General features: G+C 44.2%; 1 protein-coding gene across 1 annotated transcript in view; it reads right to left on the reverse strand.

Moving 5' to 3' along the window:
* Positions 1–1734: 1734 nt before the first annotated feature.
* The window catches only part of LOC141117042 (NACHT, LRR and PYD domains-containing protein 9-like), a 50313-nt gene continuing 37794 nt past the window's right edge, over positions 1735–14253 (reverse strand). Inside the window, exons 7-11 of the mRNA XM_073609625.1 lie at positions 12822–12910; positions 9607–9777; positions 4056–4226; positions 2706–2870; positions 1735–1913 (exon numbers count right to left, since the gene is read on the reverse strand). Of these exons, the coding sequence (XP_073465726.1) occupies positions 1820–1913; positions 2706–2870; positions 4056–4226; positions 9607–9777; positions 12822–12910 (690 nt within the window). The 3' untranslated portion in view covers positions 1735–1819. The remainder of the gene's footprint in view (positions 1914–2705; positions 2871–4055; positions 4227–9606; positions 9778–12821; positions 12911–14253) is intronic.

Here is a 14253-nt window from a genome sequence, read left to right on the forward strand (position 1 = left end):
CAAAAAGCCGTCCTTGGACCCTACCAATCTTAACAACCTACGCCCAATCTCCTTGCTCCCCTTTTCCTCTAAACTCCTTGAACGCCTGGTTTACAACCAACTGAGTGACCACCTCATTAAAAACAACCTTCTTGAGCCCCTTCAATCTGGATTTCGCCCTCAACACTCCACAGAAACTGCTCTTTTAAAACTCACAAACGACCTACTAACTGCAAAAACCAATGGACACTATTCTGTACTCCTACTTCTGGATCTTTCAGCTGCCTTTGACACGGTTGACCACCCCCTCCTCCTCAAAAAACTTTACTCCCTCGGTCTCCGTGACTGTGCTCTTCAGTGGCTCTCATCCAACCTATCCCAACGCACCTTCAGTGTCACTTACAATTCTACTTCCTCCACTCCTCTTCCCTTCTCTGTCGGGGTCCCCCAAGGTTCTGTTCTTGGACCTCTTTTATTTTCAATCTACACCTCTTCCCTGGGTCAGCTGATAGCCTCTCATGGCTTCCAATATCATTTCTATGCTGATGACACACAAATCTATCTCTCCACCCCTCAACTCACTCCATCAGTCTCCTCACGCATCACTAACTTACTAACCGACATATCTGTATGGATGTCACACCACTTCCTCAAACTCAACTTGTCCAAAACCGAGCTTATAATATTTCCTCCCCCACGTTCCTCTTCCCCTGACTTCTCTGTCAAGAGCAATGGCAAAACCATCCACCCGTCCCCACATGTCAGGGTACTAGGTGTTATCCTGGATTCTGAACTCTCCTTTCAGCCCCACATCCAATCACTTTCCAAAGCTTGCCGCCTCAACCTCCGCAACATCTCTAAACTACGTCCCTTTCTAACCAATGAAACCACAAAGCTCCTGATTCACTCCCTGGTTATCTCTCGCCTTGACTACTGCAACTCACTCCTCATTGGCTTACCTTTAAACAGACTATCCCCCCTTCAGTCCATCATGAATGCTGCTGCCAGACTCATCCACCTTACAAACCGCTCAGTGTCTGCTACCCATCTCTGCCAATCCCTCCATTGGCTACCACTCGCCCAACGAATTAAATTCAAAATACTAACAATAAGTTACAAAGCCATCCACAACTCTGCCCCAGCTACATCACTAACCTAGTCTCAAAATACCAACCTAATCGCCATCTCCGTTCCTCCCAAGACCTCTTGCTCTCTAGCTCCCTCATCACCTCCTCCCATATCCGCCTCCAGGACTTCTCCCGAGCCTCGCCCATCCTCTGGAATTCCCTACCCCAATCTGTCAGACTGTCTCCAACTTTATCCACTTTTAGGAGATCCCTGAAAACTTTCCTCTTCAGAGAAGCCTATCCTGCCTCCATCTAACAACTGCACTATTTTCTCCATTAGCTCATCCCCCACAGCTATTACCCTTTTGTATCACTTGACCCTCCCTCCTAGATTGTAAGCTCTAACGAGCAGGGCCCTCTGATTCCTCCTGTATTGAATTGTATTGTACTTGTACTGTCTGCCCTAATGTTGTAAAGCGCTGCGTAAACTGTCGGCGCTATATAAATCCTGTATAATAATATCCCAGCGAATGTACGAGTCTCCTTATGATAGGCAAAGGAACCAATTTCATGCCCACAGCAAAATGGAGCTCATTGACACAGTGAATGTACAGGTCTCATGGCCACGGGACATGTACGTGTCTCATTCTCATAACAAACAAATGGCTCTGGCTCTGTTCCTGGCTAATGTACAAGTTTCATTGCCAAAGGGAATGTATCGTCATGAAGAATGACATCTCTCAACATCAGACTTCTTCACATGTCCATTGAGTTTAATCAATTAAAATATCAAGGCCTGGTTTCTGAGCTCTCAGGTTTAGCAACGATCTTCTGTCTTCAAAGGGCAGCCTGTGATTAAAAAAGAGGCTATAAGGAAGAAAGAGAGAAAATGAGCAGATATTAAAATATTTCCACAGTTGTTAGAAAGCAAAACATTACTCAACTAGCCACAATAAAATGTATAGGACAACATAAGTGAAACGTTTTCTTTAGTTTTGGAGTCAGTGAAAATGGGTTGGAACTCCTGTTGGGTTTTTGATGTGTACGACCCACCAGGGAGATTTCCCCTTCTTTCCTGACTCAGAGGAACAACAGGAAGTGTGATGTGCTCCCCAAGTTTAGGACAAATGCCACCTTAGGCAGTTGTCACCACAAAAGGATTTCCTTATTGGAAGATTTTCCTCACAACCTGCCGTGGTGACAACCAATAAAGTTATCATTTTTCATTGCTTTCAGCCCACCAGGCCAAGCCGTCAAGCATAATGTCAGTTACAGGGTTGGGGAAAAAAAATAACACTGTCAGGGGTGTTTAAGAGTTATTACTCCTAAAGAAAGAGGAAAAATATCTGATTTGCTGCAAGGATCAACAGGTAATAAAATTATGTTACGGAGGTATTCAGAAAGTTAAAAATTGATAGTGACTGACAGAAAATGTATGTTGTTTTTAACATTTTTCCCATTGTTAAATTTGAACTATAGTTTTTTCCTATTGTTAAATTTGAACTCTAGTTTTTTCTTCACTTTTATACCATACCTTAGATAGGATTAGTACAATTCACAGAAGATAAGGAGCTATCCAATTGACAGTTGAAAACCCTTTTATCAAAGTATAAAAAAACCTTCATCTCATCATCATTGTCTGGTCATGGATCCACATACCTGATGTTCTTCAGGCTGGGTGATTTCAGGATGAGGTCTCGGAGGTAAGGGGTTGAGGCACCCGTAAGGCTGTTGTTACTTAGCTCTAGATATGTGAGGTTCTTATTGTTAATCAGAGGCATCATCAATGGGAGGTGTTCATCATCTAGCAAAATATCCTGTAGCCTGTCCAAGAGGAGAGAAAAGTGTCATGTCTACCCCAAAATCGGTTTTGCCCATTCTTAAAAGTAATATAGAGCGTTTACAAATTTCAAGTCTCACTTTCCTCTCTTTTCCATCCCTCTCCTCTCCTTTCCCTCTCCCTTTCCTCTCTTCTCCTTTTCCTTGCCCTTTCCTCTCTTTTCCTTTCCCTTTCCTCTCTTCTCCATCCCTCTCCCTTTCCTTTCATCTCCTCTCCTCACCCTCTCCCTCTCCCTTTCCTCTCCTCTCCTTACCCTCTCCCTTTTCTCTCTTCTCCTTACCCTCTCCCTTTCCTCTCTTCTCCTTTCCCTCTCCTTTCCTCTTTTCCCCCTTTCCTCTCTTCTCCTCTCCCTCTCCTCTCCTTACCTTCTCCCTTTCCTTTTTTTATCCTTTCACTCAACCTTACCTCTCTTCTCCTTTCCCTCTCACTTCCCTCTCTTCTCCTTTCCCTCTCACTTTCCTCTCTTCTCCTTTCCTCTCACTTTCCTCTCTTCTCCTTTCCTCTCACTTTCCTCTCTTCTCCTTTCCCTCTCACTTTCCCGCTCCCTTTCCTCTCTTCTCCTTTCTCTCTCCTTCCCTCTCCCTTTCCTCTATTCTCCTTTACCTCTCACGTTCCTCTCTTCTCCTTCCCCTCTCACTTTCCCTCTCCCTTTCCTCTCCCTTTCCTCTCTTTCTCCTTACCCTCTTCCTTTCCTCTCTTCTCCTTTGCCTTTCCATTCTTCTCTTTTCCCTCTCCCTTTCCTTTTTTCTCCTTTCTTTCACTCTTTGCCTCTCCCTTTCCTCTCTTCTCCTAACCCTCTTCCTTTTCTCTCTTCTCTTTTCCCTTTCTCTTTCGATTCTCTCTCTCTAGCCCTTTTTATTTCCTTCCTCACTTCCTTACTATTTCTTACTTCTTACTTCTTCCCACCCCCTCCCTTCTCCTCTGTCATTCATTTCCTCCCTTCCTTATCCTTCCTAACGAGCAGCGTGTTCCCTTTAATGGTGGCCCCTTCTGCTGCCTATACTTACATTTCCATTGCTCCCTCACTGCTCCATTTTCCCAAAGGATAAAGAAGAAGAAGGACTCACCCCCCCCCCATGTAACATTGCTGGTTGCCAATAAGCAACTATACATCATGGTAAGAAGAAGGGCAGCAAGTCAAATGCTCTGTACAGTGATGGTATACTCACATCAACTGCTCCACAGTGCAGGTTGGACTGGACAAAGCCTCCATCAAATCACCAAAGTATGGACAGTTCAAATAATTAAATGATAGGATGAGTATCTTCAAAGATAGGTTTCTTCTTATTGCTGATGCCAAAAGGGAGCAGGAAGTGTCAGCCAGCCAGTTGCTGCACAAACTGGAGGAAGAAAAAGGAATGTAAGAGCATGGGAATTATGAAGCTTCAATAAATTTGTGTGTGACATCCCTTCACTGACTCTTGGCCAGCAGGTCCCATATGGTTGAGGGCCTTTTCCATAGGATTTGCTTGGTGAGTTATTTTACAAAGTAGGTTGCCAGGTCTTATCTTAACCCTCCCTGTTTACACAGGCTTGGGACTGCCATACAGAATGATAATGCCAAAGAAAAGAACCAATTACCCTACTAGCATGTCTTTGGCATATAGTAGGAAACCCACACAAGCACAGGGATAACATGCAAACACTATACAAACAGTGTCCTAATTTAGATTCAAATCAAGAACCCCAGTGCTGCATAGCAAAAGCAATAACCCTTATGCCATTGTGATATCCATGTGTCAATTAAAGCCCATCACAATCCAAAAATGTTTTTGTCTAACTTTGGATAGAGTTAGGAAGTGTTGAAACCTCTGTCAGGTGTATATTGCTGTCTGTGTCTTCACCAAGGAGATTCACCATCTTTATTTGTCTTGGTCACCATTGTTACCAGGAGCCAAAGCAATGGGAAATCAAAAATGTCACGGCTCTCTTTCCTGTGCGATTCACATGAGGTGCAGTGCAGTGTGATTTAAGCCTATTCGTTTTGAATGGGCTGAACCGCACTCGACCACACCAAAAAAGTGTATAGTGTATAGTGCATGCAATACATTAAAAAAGACTCCACAACCAGATCGCATGGTACTCATTATTATTACCGTATATACTCGAGTATAAGCCGAAACGAATATAAGCCAAGGCACCTCATTTTACCACAAAAAACTGGGAAAACTTATTGACTCGAGTATAAGACGAGGGTGAGAAATGCGCAGCTACTGTAAGTGGAAAAGAGGGTCAACAATGCCCATTTGCAGCCTCAATGTGCCCATTTGCAGCCATAGGTCTCCCAAACTTCAAACTCGGTAGTTAAGGGTTCCTAGATGCCCCCTAGCTGCAGCCAAAATTTGGGGTCTCTGGACCCAAAGGGTCCCGAAATGAAATTGCTGCAGATGGACACAGTTGACCGAATTTGGGGTCCCGTATCTCTGGGCTACTTGGTGCAAGGAACCCCAATGTTGGTATGCAAACCCAGTAGGACTAGCACTACAACATATTCAAAGAAGGGGTTCCTAGCACCAAGTGGCCCCGTGATACGGGGCCCCAAAATCAGTTCGGAAAATGTCAAGCACTTTTCTGCAGCAGAGAATGACATTTTCTAAACCGAAATTGAGGTCCCTCGTATCTCGCGGCCACTTGGTGCTAGGAACCCCAGCTTTGGATATGTTGTAGTGCTAGTTCCACTAGGTTAGCACGCCAAATTTGGGGTTCCTAGCACCAAGTGGCCCCGAGATACAGGGCCCCAAAACCAGTTCAGAAAATGTAATTCTCTGCTACAGAAAAGTGCTCGACTCGAGTATAAGTCGAGGGGGGCATTTTCAGCACACAAAAAAATGTGCTGAAAAACTCGGCTTATACTCGAGTATATACAGTATTATTTTTATACATGATTCATATAGCGCCAACAGTTTACGCAGCGCTTTAAAATGTAGAGGGGGGACAGCACAATTACAGTACAGTTCAATACAGAAGGGAAAGGAGGGCCCTGCTTGTAGAGCTTACATTCTAAAGGGAGGGGTGGTGGTACAAAAGGTAATAGAGGCAGGGAATGATTTGATGGGGGTGGCTCGGGGACAGCTGTTAGGTGGGTGTGGGATAGGCTTCCCTGAATAAGTGAGTCTTCAGGGATCTCCTAAAGGTGGACAGGTTAGGGGCTGATCGGACATACCGGGGCAGAGAGTTCCAGAGGATGGGAGAGGCTCTGGAGAAGTCCTGAAGGCGAGCATGAGAGGAGGTAACAAGGGAGCTAGAGAGCAGGAGGTCCTGAGAGGAGTGGAGGGGACATTTAGGGCGATATCCGCAGATGAGGTTGGTGATGTAGCTGGGGGCGATGTTGTGGATGGACTTGTATGTTGTGGTTAGCATTTTGAATTTTATACAGTGGGGTAGGGGAAGCCAGTGAAGGGATTGGCAGAGAGGAGCAGCAGTCATGGATCGGTTAGTAAGGTATATTTGTCTAGCAGCAGCATTCATAATAGACTGAAGGGGGGAGGAGCCTGCTTAAGGGTAGGCCATTAAGGAGGGAGTTGCAGTAGTCAAGGCGGGAAATAATCAAGGAGTGAATAAGTTGCTTTGTGGTGTCATTAGTCGGGAAGGGTCAAATTCTGGAGATGTTGCGGGGGTTAAGGCGGCAGGATTTAGCCAGTGATTGGATGTGGGGGCTGAAGGAAAGGTCAGAGTCAAGGATTACACCGAGCACCCTGGCATGTGTGGAGGGACCAATGGTTGTAGGAAGAGAAGACGCCCCCATCTCTAAAATTGAATGACTGCTTCACCAGGTCAGGAACCACCTGATTTTTAGGGACAGAAAATTTGATCTATCAGCTTGAATGATGACAGAGTGGCACTTCTAATCAGGGGCAGCCCGTCCATTGTTGGCGCATGGACGCTGCCCCCCTGTGCCCAGCCCCTTTATGGAATTTCTATGATGGGGATGGGTGGGGGGGGGGTGTTTTTTGAAGCACTAATTAGAGCCAGAGGCTCTAATAGGCTTCAAAATAGGGTGGCTCGGAGCACAGAGCATTGCGTCCGGAGCCCACCCAAGTGTGTTGCAACAGCGAATGAATATTCGCTGTTGCAACACTGAGGAACAAAGAACATGGAGGAGAAATGGGTATGCTTTGAGAGCATATTAAATAAGGGCATTAGCCAGTGCATCCCAATGGGAAATACATTTAAAAGAGCTAATAAAAGTCCTGGGTGGCTTAAATCCAACATAAAAATGCATATAAAAGCAAAGGAGAAGGCCTTCAAAAAATACAAGGCTGAGGGATCATCATCAGCATTCACACTTTACAAAGAATGCAACAAGAAATGTAAGGGTGCAATCAGGGTAGGCAAGTTAGAACACGAAAGGCACATAGCGGAGTAGAGTAAGAAAAATTCCAAGAAATTCTTTAAGTACATAAATAGTAAGAAAGGGTGGCTCGGAGCACAGAGCATTGCGTCCGGAGCCCACCCAAGTGTGTTGCAACAGCAAATAAATATTCACTGTTGCAACACAGAGGAACAAAGAACACGAAGGAGAAATGGGTATGCTTTGAGAGCATATTAAATAAGGGCATTAGCCAGTGCATCCCAATGGGAAATACATTTAAAAGAGCTAATAAAAGTCCTGGGTGGCTTAAATCCAACATAAAAATGCATATAAAAGCAAAGGAGAAGGCCTTCAAAAAATACAAGGCTGAGGGATCATCATCAGCATTCACACTTTACAAAGAATGCAACAAGAAATGTAAGGGTGCAATCAGGGCGGGCAAGTTAGAACACGAAAGGCACATAGCAGAGTAGAGTAAGAAAAATCCCAAGAAATTCTTTAAGTACATAAATAGTAAGAAAGGGAGGTCAGATCATATTGGTCCAATAAAGAATGAGATAGGGAATCTGGTTACTAAGGATGGAGAGATGGCGAAGGTATTGAATTTATTCTTCTCCTCAGTCTTCACGAGGGAATCGGGAGGCTTCAGTAACAATACTGCAATGTTTATCCTCATGACATGTCACAGGAAGCACCCTCATGGCTAACAGAGGACAGAATTAGAAATAGACTTGAAAAACATAACATTAATAAGTCACCGGGACCAGATGGCTTGCACCTGAGGTTTCTTAAGGATCAAGCAATTGCCAGACCATTGTTCCCTGGGAATTACAGACCAGTTAGCCTAACATCATAACATCAATAGTATGTAAACTCTTGGAGGGGATGATAAGGGACTATATACAATATTTTAGTAATAAGAACGGTATCATTAGCAGTAATCAGCATGGATTCATGAAGAATTGTTCTTGCCAAACCAATCTATGAACCTTCTATGAGGAGGTGAGTTGCCATCTAGATAACGGGAGGCCCGTAGACGTGGTGTATCTGGATTTTGCAAAAGCATTTGATACAGTTCCCCATAAACTTTTACTGTACAAAGTAAGGTCCGTTGGCATGGACCATAGGGTGAGTACATGGATTGTAAACTGACTACAGGGACGAGTTCAGAGGGTGGTGATAAATGGGGAGTACACAGAATGGTCAGGGGTGGGTAGTGGGGTCCCCCAGGGTTCTGTCCTGTGACCAATCCTATTTAATTTGTTAAAAAATGACCTGGAGAATGGGGTGAACAGTTCAATCTCTGTATTTGCGTACAATACTAAGCTAAGCAGGTCAATAAATTCTCTGCAGGATGTGGAAATCTTGCAAAAAGATCTGAACAAATTAATGGGGTGGGCAACTACATGGCAAATGAGGTTCAATGTAGAAAAATGTAAAATAATGCACTTGGGTGGCAAAAATATGTATGCGATCTATACACTGGGGGGAGAACCTCTGGGGGAATCTAGGAATAAAAAAGGACCTGGGGGTCCTAGTAGATGATAGGCTCAGCAACGGCATGCAATGCCCAGCTGCTGCAAGCAAAGCAAACAGAATATTGGCATCCTTTAAAGAGGGGATTAACTCCAGAGATAAAATTGGAAGAAAAGTGGTTTAACCTTAGAGGTTTTTTTACTGTAAGAGCGGCAAGGATGTGGAATTCCCTTCCACAGGCAGTGGTTTCAGGGGAGCATCGGTAGTTTAAAAAAACAATTAGATAGGCACCTAAATGACCACAACATACAGGGATATACAATGTAATACTGACATAAAAACATACACATAAGTTGGACTTGATGGACTTGTGTCTTTTTTCAACCTTGCCTACTATGTAACTATGTATGATCCTCCTCCTGGCCAATCGGGAAGCAGGTCTGATACCCGTCACCCGATTGGCTGAAAGGAAAGGCGATCCTATTGGATGCCTAGGAGGAGGGGAGAAGACGCATGGCGGAAGCGAGAAGGAGAAGAGTCGCTGGTCGATGCCTGGATGCCTGCCTGGTGCCCTGATCCCCGCTGCTCCTTGGATGCCTGATTCCCACCGTTGCTTGGTGCCCCAATCCCCGACGCTCCTCGGATGGACCCCGATGCCCCCCGATGCCCAATCCCCACTGCCTAGATGGGGTAAGTGCTGGTGGACCGACTGGCAGACAGCCGTGTTGTTTGCTGCCCCCCCAAACAAAAAACCACCAGCCGCCACTGCTTTTAATACCTAATTTTATCAAGTAAACCTTAAGACATTGACCAAAAACTGTTATAGTTTTCATTCCAAGAAGTTGGTGTGAGTTTTCCATCAGATCAGACATGTTGGTGAACACCCACAACCAATCCCGCCAAATGCCTTCTCATTTTCATGTTCTACTCACTCCAGTTCCTCTAATTTGCAGGGAGGACTTGACAAAGCTGCCATCAGGTCACCAAAATGAGGCCCATCCAGCTTGTTATAAGACAGTCGAAGTATTCGTAGAGACTTGTTGGCACTGATTGCAGGTCCTAAATACGAGCACGCCCGGTCTGTTAGTCCAGTGGCTGCCAAACTACAGGAAGGGAATATAAAACAAATCTGATTAAAAAATAATTGAGTCTGTTCATTTCAGTGGAGTGCAGATTTCAAGTGTAAATGTACTGTCTTTGCCAGTGGTCTCAAAACTGTGGCCTGCGGGCCAGATGCGGCCCTTTGCTTACCAATATCTGGCCCTTAGGGCACTGTTATGCCGCGTACACACAATCGGAATTTCCGACAACATTTGTGCGACCGTGTGTATGCAAGACAAGCTTGAGCCAACATCCGTCTGAAATAAATCACAGGATTTCGTTGTCAGAATGTCCGATCGTGTGTACGCAGCATTACTCTCACTGATATAAGGCAATATTCCTTCCACTGACCTCAATGATGAGTCACCATGTCTTCCACTGACACTGAAGCCTCGTACACACGATCGAATTGTTGGCCAACAAAATCGTGGAATTTTGTCCGAAGGGCATTGGCCCAAACTTGTCTTGCATACACACGGCCACACAATTGTTGGCCAACAATTACGAACGTAGTGACGTACTAGACGTACTACATGGTTTTTCAGCTCTTTAGCGCCACCCTTTGGGCTTCTTCTGCTAATTTCGTGTTAGTAGAAGTTTGGTGAGTGTTGATTTGCGCTTTTATTTTCACACTTTTCATTTGGTGCTTTTCAGTTAGTTTCTGAACGGCTGTTCGTCAACCAGACATGTTGCGGAATCGGAGGAGATAACGTATTATTTATTATTGGCCTTGGAGTTCTTTCTTTGACATTAATTTTTTGGTTGAATAATGACTTGATTTGGTATATTTTCTATATTTTTGGATGCATAGAATGCACATTTTGGTTAAGTTCTATTGGCAGATAGCATGTCTAATTTTTTTTTTTAATGTACAAATAAAAAAAAAAAAATAAAATAAATAATATTATTCTTGATATCACTTGAAAAAAAAAACCTTTGAAAATTCGTTTGCAATAACTCCATCAGTATCACCAGCAAAGCAGCTTCATTATTATCCCATTAAAGAAGAAGAGAATTGTGCGCTGCATTTCGAGATTTCATAATCTGCCACGTCACGAATGTTAATTCTCCATTACGAACGCTAGTTTACAAGAGCGACCGCTTCTGCTTCTGTTTGTATTTTGGACTTTTGTCTAACGGACTTGTGTACACACGATCGGAAAGTCCGACAACACACATTTGTTGGTGGAAAATTTGAGAACATGTCAGCCAACATTTGTTGGCGGTAAGTCCGACAACAATTGTCCGATGGAGCATACACACGGTCCGACCTTCCGCCAACAAGCTGACATCCAACATTTCCCGTCGGAAAATCCGATCGTGTGTACGGGGCGTTACAGTGGGGCATAATACCTCCCACTGATGCCAACGTGGGGGCACTATTTCTCCCACTGAGACCAATGATGAGGCACCATGTCTTCCACTGACACTAACAGTGGGGCATTTTTTCTCCCACTGATACCACAGGTGCTAGGTAACTTTTTTAGTGCCACTGACCACCAGGCCTGAGGGCATAAGGGTTGATTTACTTAACAATGGCGTCCCTAGGGGGGGCCAGAGGGGGCCCTGACCCCCCCAACATTATGCTGTGCCCCACCATGTGCCCCCCCCCCCCCCCCAATAAAAAAAAAAATGTATTTTTTTATTTTTACAAAAAATCAATGTCTAAGAGGGAGAGAGTCCCCAGTCAGCTCCTGCGGGTGATTCCTCCCCCCTCCCTCTGCTTGCTGACACTGCATAATGCGAGCGCTCACACCCGATCTGCTCCTTCCCCTGAATCCTCATTGGCAGGGAGAAGAGCGAGTTGCAGGAAGGACTCCACCAGGACTCTCAGTTACTGAAAAAACAGACTGATTTCTCCCATCCTTAGGACAGGAGAACCAGCCTGTAAATTCCAAGAGATGCCAGACCAGAGCAGTCAATAGCAGGGGCAGGACAGCAAGAGGAGGCTGGGGAACCCCACAGTGGCAGAACACCAGGGCCCGGTGGCAAGACAACCTTTGCAACCCTGATAGTTCTCCCACTGCTTTGGATCCTTATATTTTCTTGGTATGCTGGTGACATATATATCTTGTTTTCTGCCACCCTGGGGGACCCCAATACAGTAGGAAGGGAGCTCACTGCAGAACATGTGAAAGGGCCATTGTGGGGTCGTAGTAAAGGGCCCCAGTATATATTTATATATCTATATATATCTATATATCTATATCTATATCTATATCTATATCTAGATATAGATATAGATATATATATATATATGCGCATTTTATAGTTGCCCCCCTACTTTTGTCCCTGTCCCCCCATGTGCCTCCCCTTAATAAGAAAGCTGGAGACGCCACTGATTTACTAAACCTGTAGAGTGCAAAATCTGGTGCAGCAACTTCCAGGTTTTTTTTTGTCAAATCTTAAAGTGGAAGTAAACTTCCATCACAAAATTTTACCTATAGGTAAGGCTATAATAAGGCTTCCCTATAGGCAGTGTAATTATATTTAGTGTACGTGCAGCCAGTGACATCACCACCTGTGCCATTCCTTCCGGCCAGTCCGCAAACCCGGAAGAAAGACTGGTAAAGATGGGAGCGCCTGCAGCTCTGGCATCTTAGCACTGAAACAGCTTCGTTTTAAGGTAAGTTTAACAAAAAGTGCTAGTATGCGATGCATACTAGCACATTATGACATTGCTTTGCAGGTAAGAAAAAAATAAAAATAACGGTTTACAACTTCCTGATTTTGCACTCTCCAGGTTTTAGTAGATCAACCTCATTATCCACTACCATTGATTGCTGGGCCTTTTTTTCCCATTGGCCACTGTCTGGCCCCACTAAGGTCTGATGGACAGTAAACTGGTCCTTTGTTTGGAGAGTTTGGAGACCCCTGGTTTACGGCCGATAGCTCTCCTGCTAATTTAATTTAAATGAATTTAATTTAAATTTAATTGCCTTCATTTAAAGCCAGAGTCTGAAGTTGGGCTTTAACCAAAAAAAAATTATTATATCCTTTCTATTTTGCAACATCAACTTTACAACTCATCATCATCACAACTTACTGCAGAGTGTGTATCTTGCAGTCGGGATGTTTTAATGCTGAACATATAAACTTGACTCCGTCATCTCCGAATCTATCGTCATTGAATCTGTAAGGAGTGAATAAGATACATTTCAGTAACATATACAAAAAAATGCATTGTGCAACTACTCACGTATACTGTACTATCCTCCCTGCCAGAGAATTTATAATGGTGTTCAGCTTTATGATCCAGGCACTTCTGCCAGATAGCACAGCCAGGCCCTCAACCTCCCCTGAAATACACTTGGTCAAGAACATATGCCCAGCCTGCTGACTGGCTAGTAAAGAGTAGCAGAAGACTGACATAGACATCCCTCCACTCATTTTGCTCTCTTCTCCTGTTAACATGCTCATTGTCAGCACATGTGCAATGCAGCACAGCTGATTGGTGCCTAGTGTTTCCCTCATTTATGCTGCCTGTGCACAAAATTAAAGGAGGCTCAATTTAGGTAACCACTTCAGCCCCAGAAGGATTTGCCCCCTTAATGACCAGGCCATTTTTTGCGATACGGCACTGCGTCGCCTTAACTGACAATTGCACGGTCGTGCCACGCTGTACCCAAACAAAATTTATGTCCTTTTTTTTTCAGCACAAATAGAGCTTTCTTTTAGTGGTATTTGATCACCTCTGCGGTTTTAATTTTTTGCGCTATAAACAAAAACAAGAGCCAAAATTTTGAAAAAAAAAAAAATATATTTTTTTTTACTTTCTGCTATAATACATATCCAAAAAAAATATATAGAAAAAATTATTTATTCATCAGTTTAGGCCGATATATATTCTTCTACATATTTTTGGTAAAAAAAAAAAATCACAATAGGCATATATTGATTGGTTTTGCGCAAAAGTTATCGCGTCTACAAACTACGGGATTGATTTAGGGACTTTTATATTTTTTTATTGTTTTTACTGGTAATGGCAGTGATCTGCGATTTTTAGCAGGACTGCGACATTGTGGCGGACAAATCTGACCCCAAATTACACTTTTTGGGGACCAGTGACATTATTACATTGATTAGTGCTATAAAAATGCACTGATCAATGTAAAAATGATACTGGCAGGGAAGGGGTTAAAACTAGGGGGGCGATCAAGGGGTTAAGTGTGTTCACTCAGCGTGTTCTAACTGTAGGGGGGATGAGCTTACTGAAACATGACAGAGATCACTGCTCCTGATGACAGGGAACAGAAGATCCCTGTCATGTCACTAGGCAGAATAGGGAAATGACTTGTTTACATGGGCAGTTCCCCGTTCTGCCTCTCCTCGCCGTGATCGTGGGCCGCCAGTGGACATCGAGTCTGTAGGACCCGTGGGCATGCTCCCGCGGCATGCGGCGGGCGTGCACACGTGCCCGCTATCCTGCTTCTACGGACTGACTTACAGGTACATCAGTTTGCGCAGGAGAGCCATTC

Source organism: Aquarana catesbeiana, linkage group LG13 (assembly GCF_042186555.1).
Source record: "Aquarana catesbeiana isolate 2022-GZ linkage group LG13, ASM4218655v1, whole genome shotgun sequence".
Lineage (NCBI taxonomy): Eukaryota > Metazoa > Chordata > Amphibia > Anura > Ranidae > Aquarana > Aquarana catesbeiana.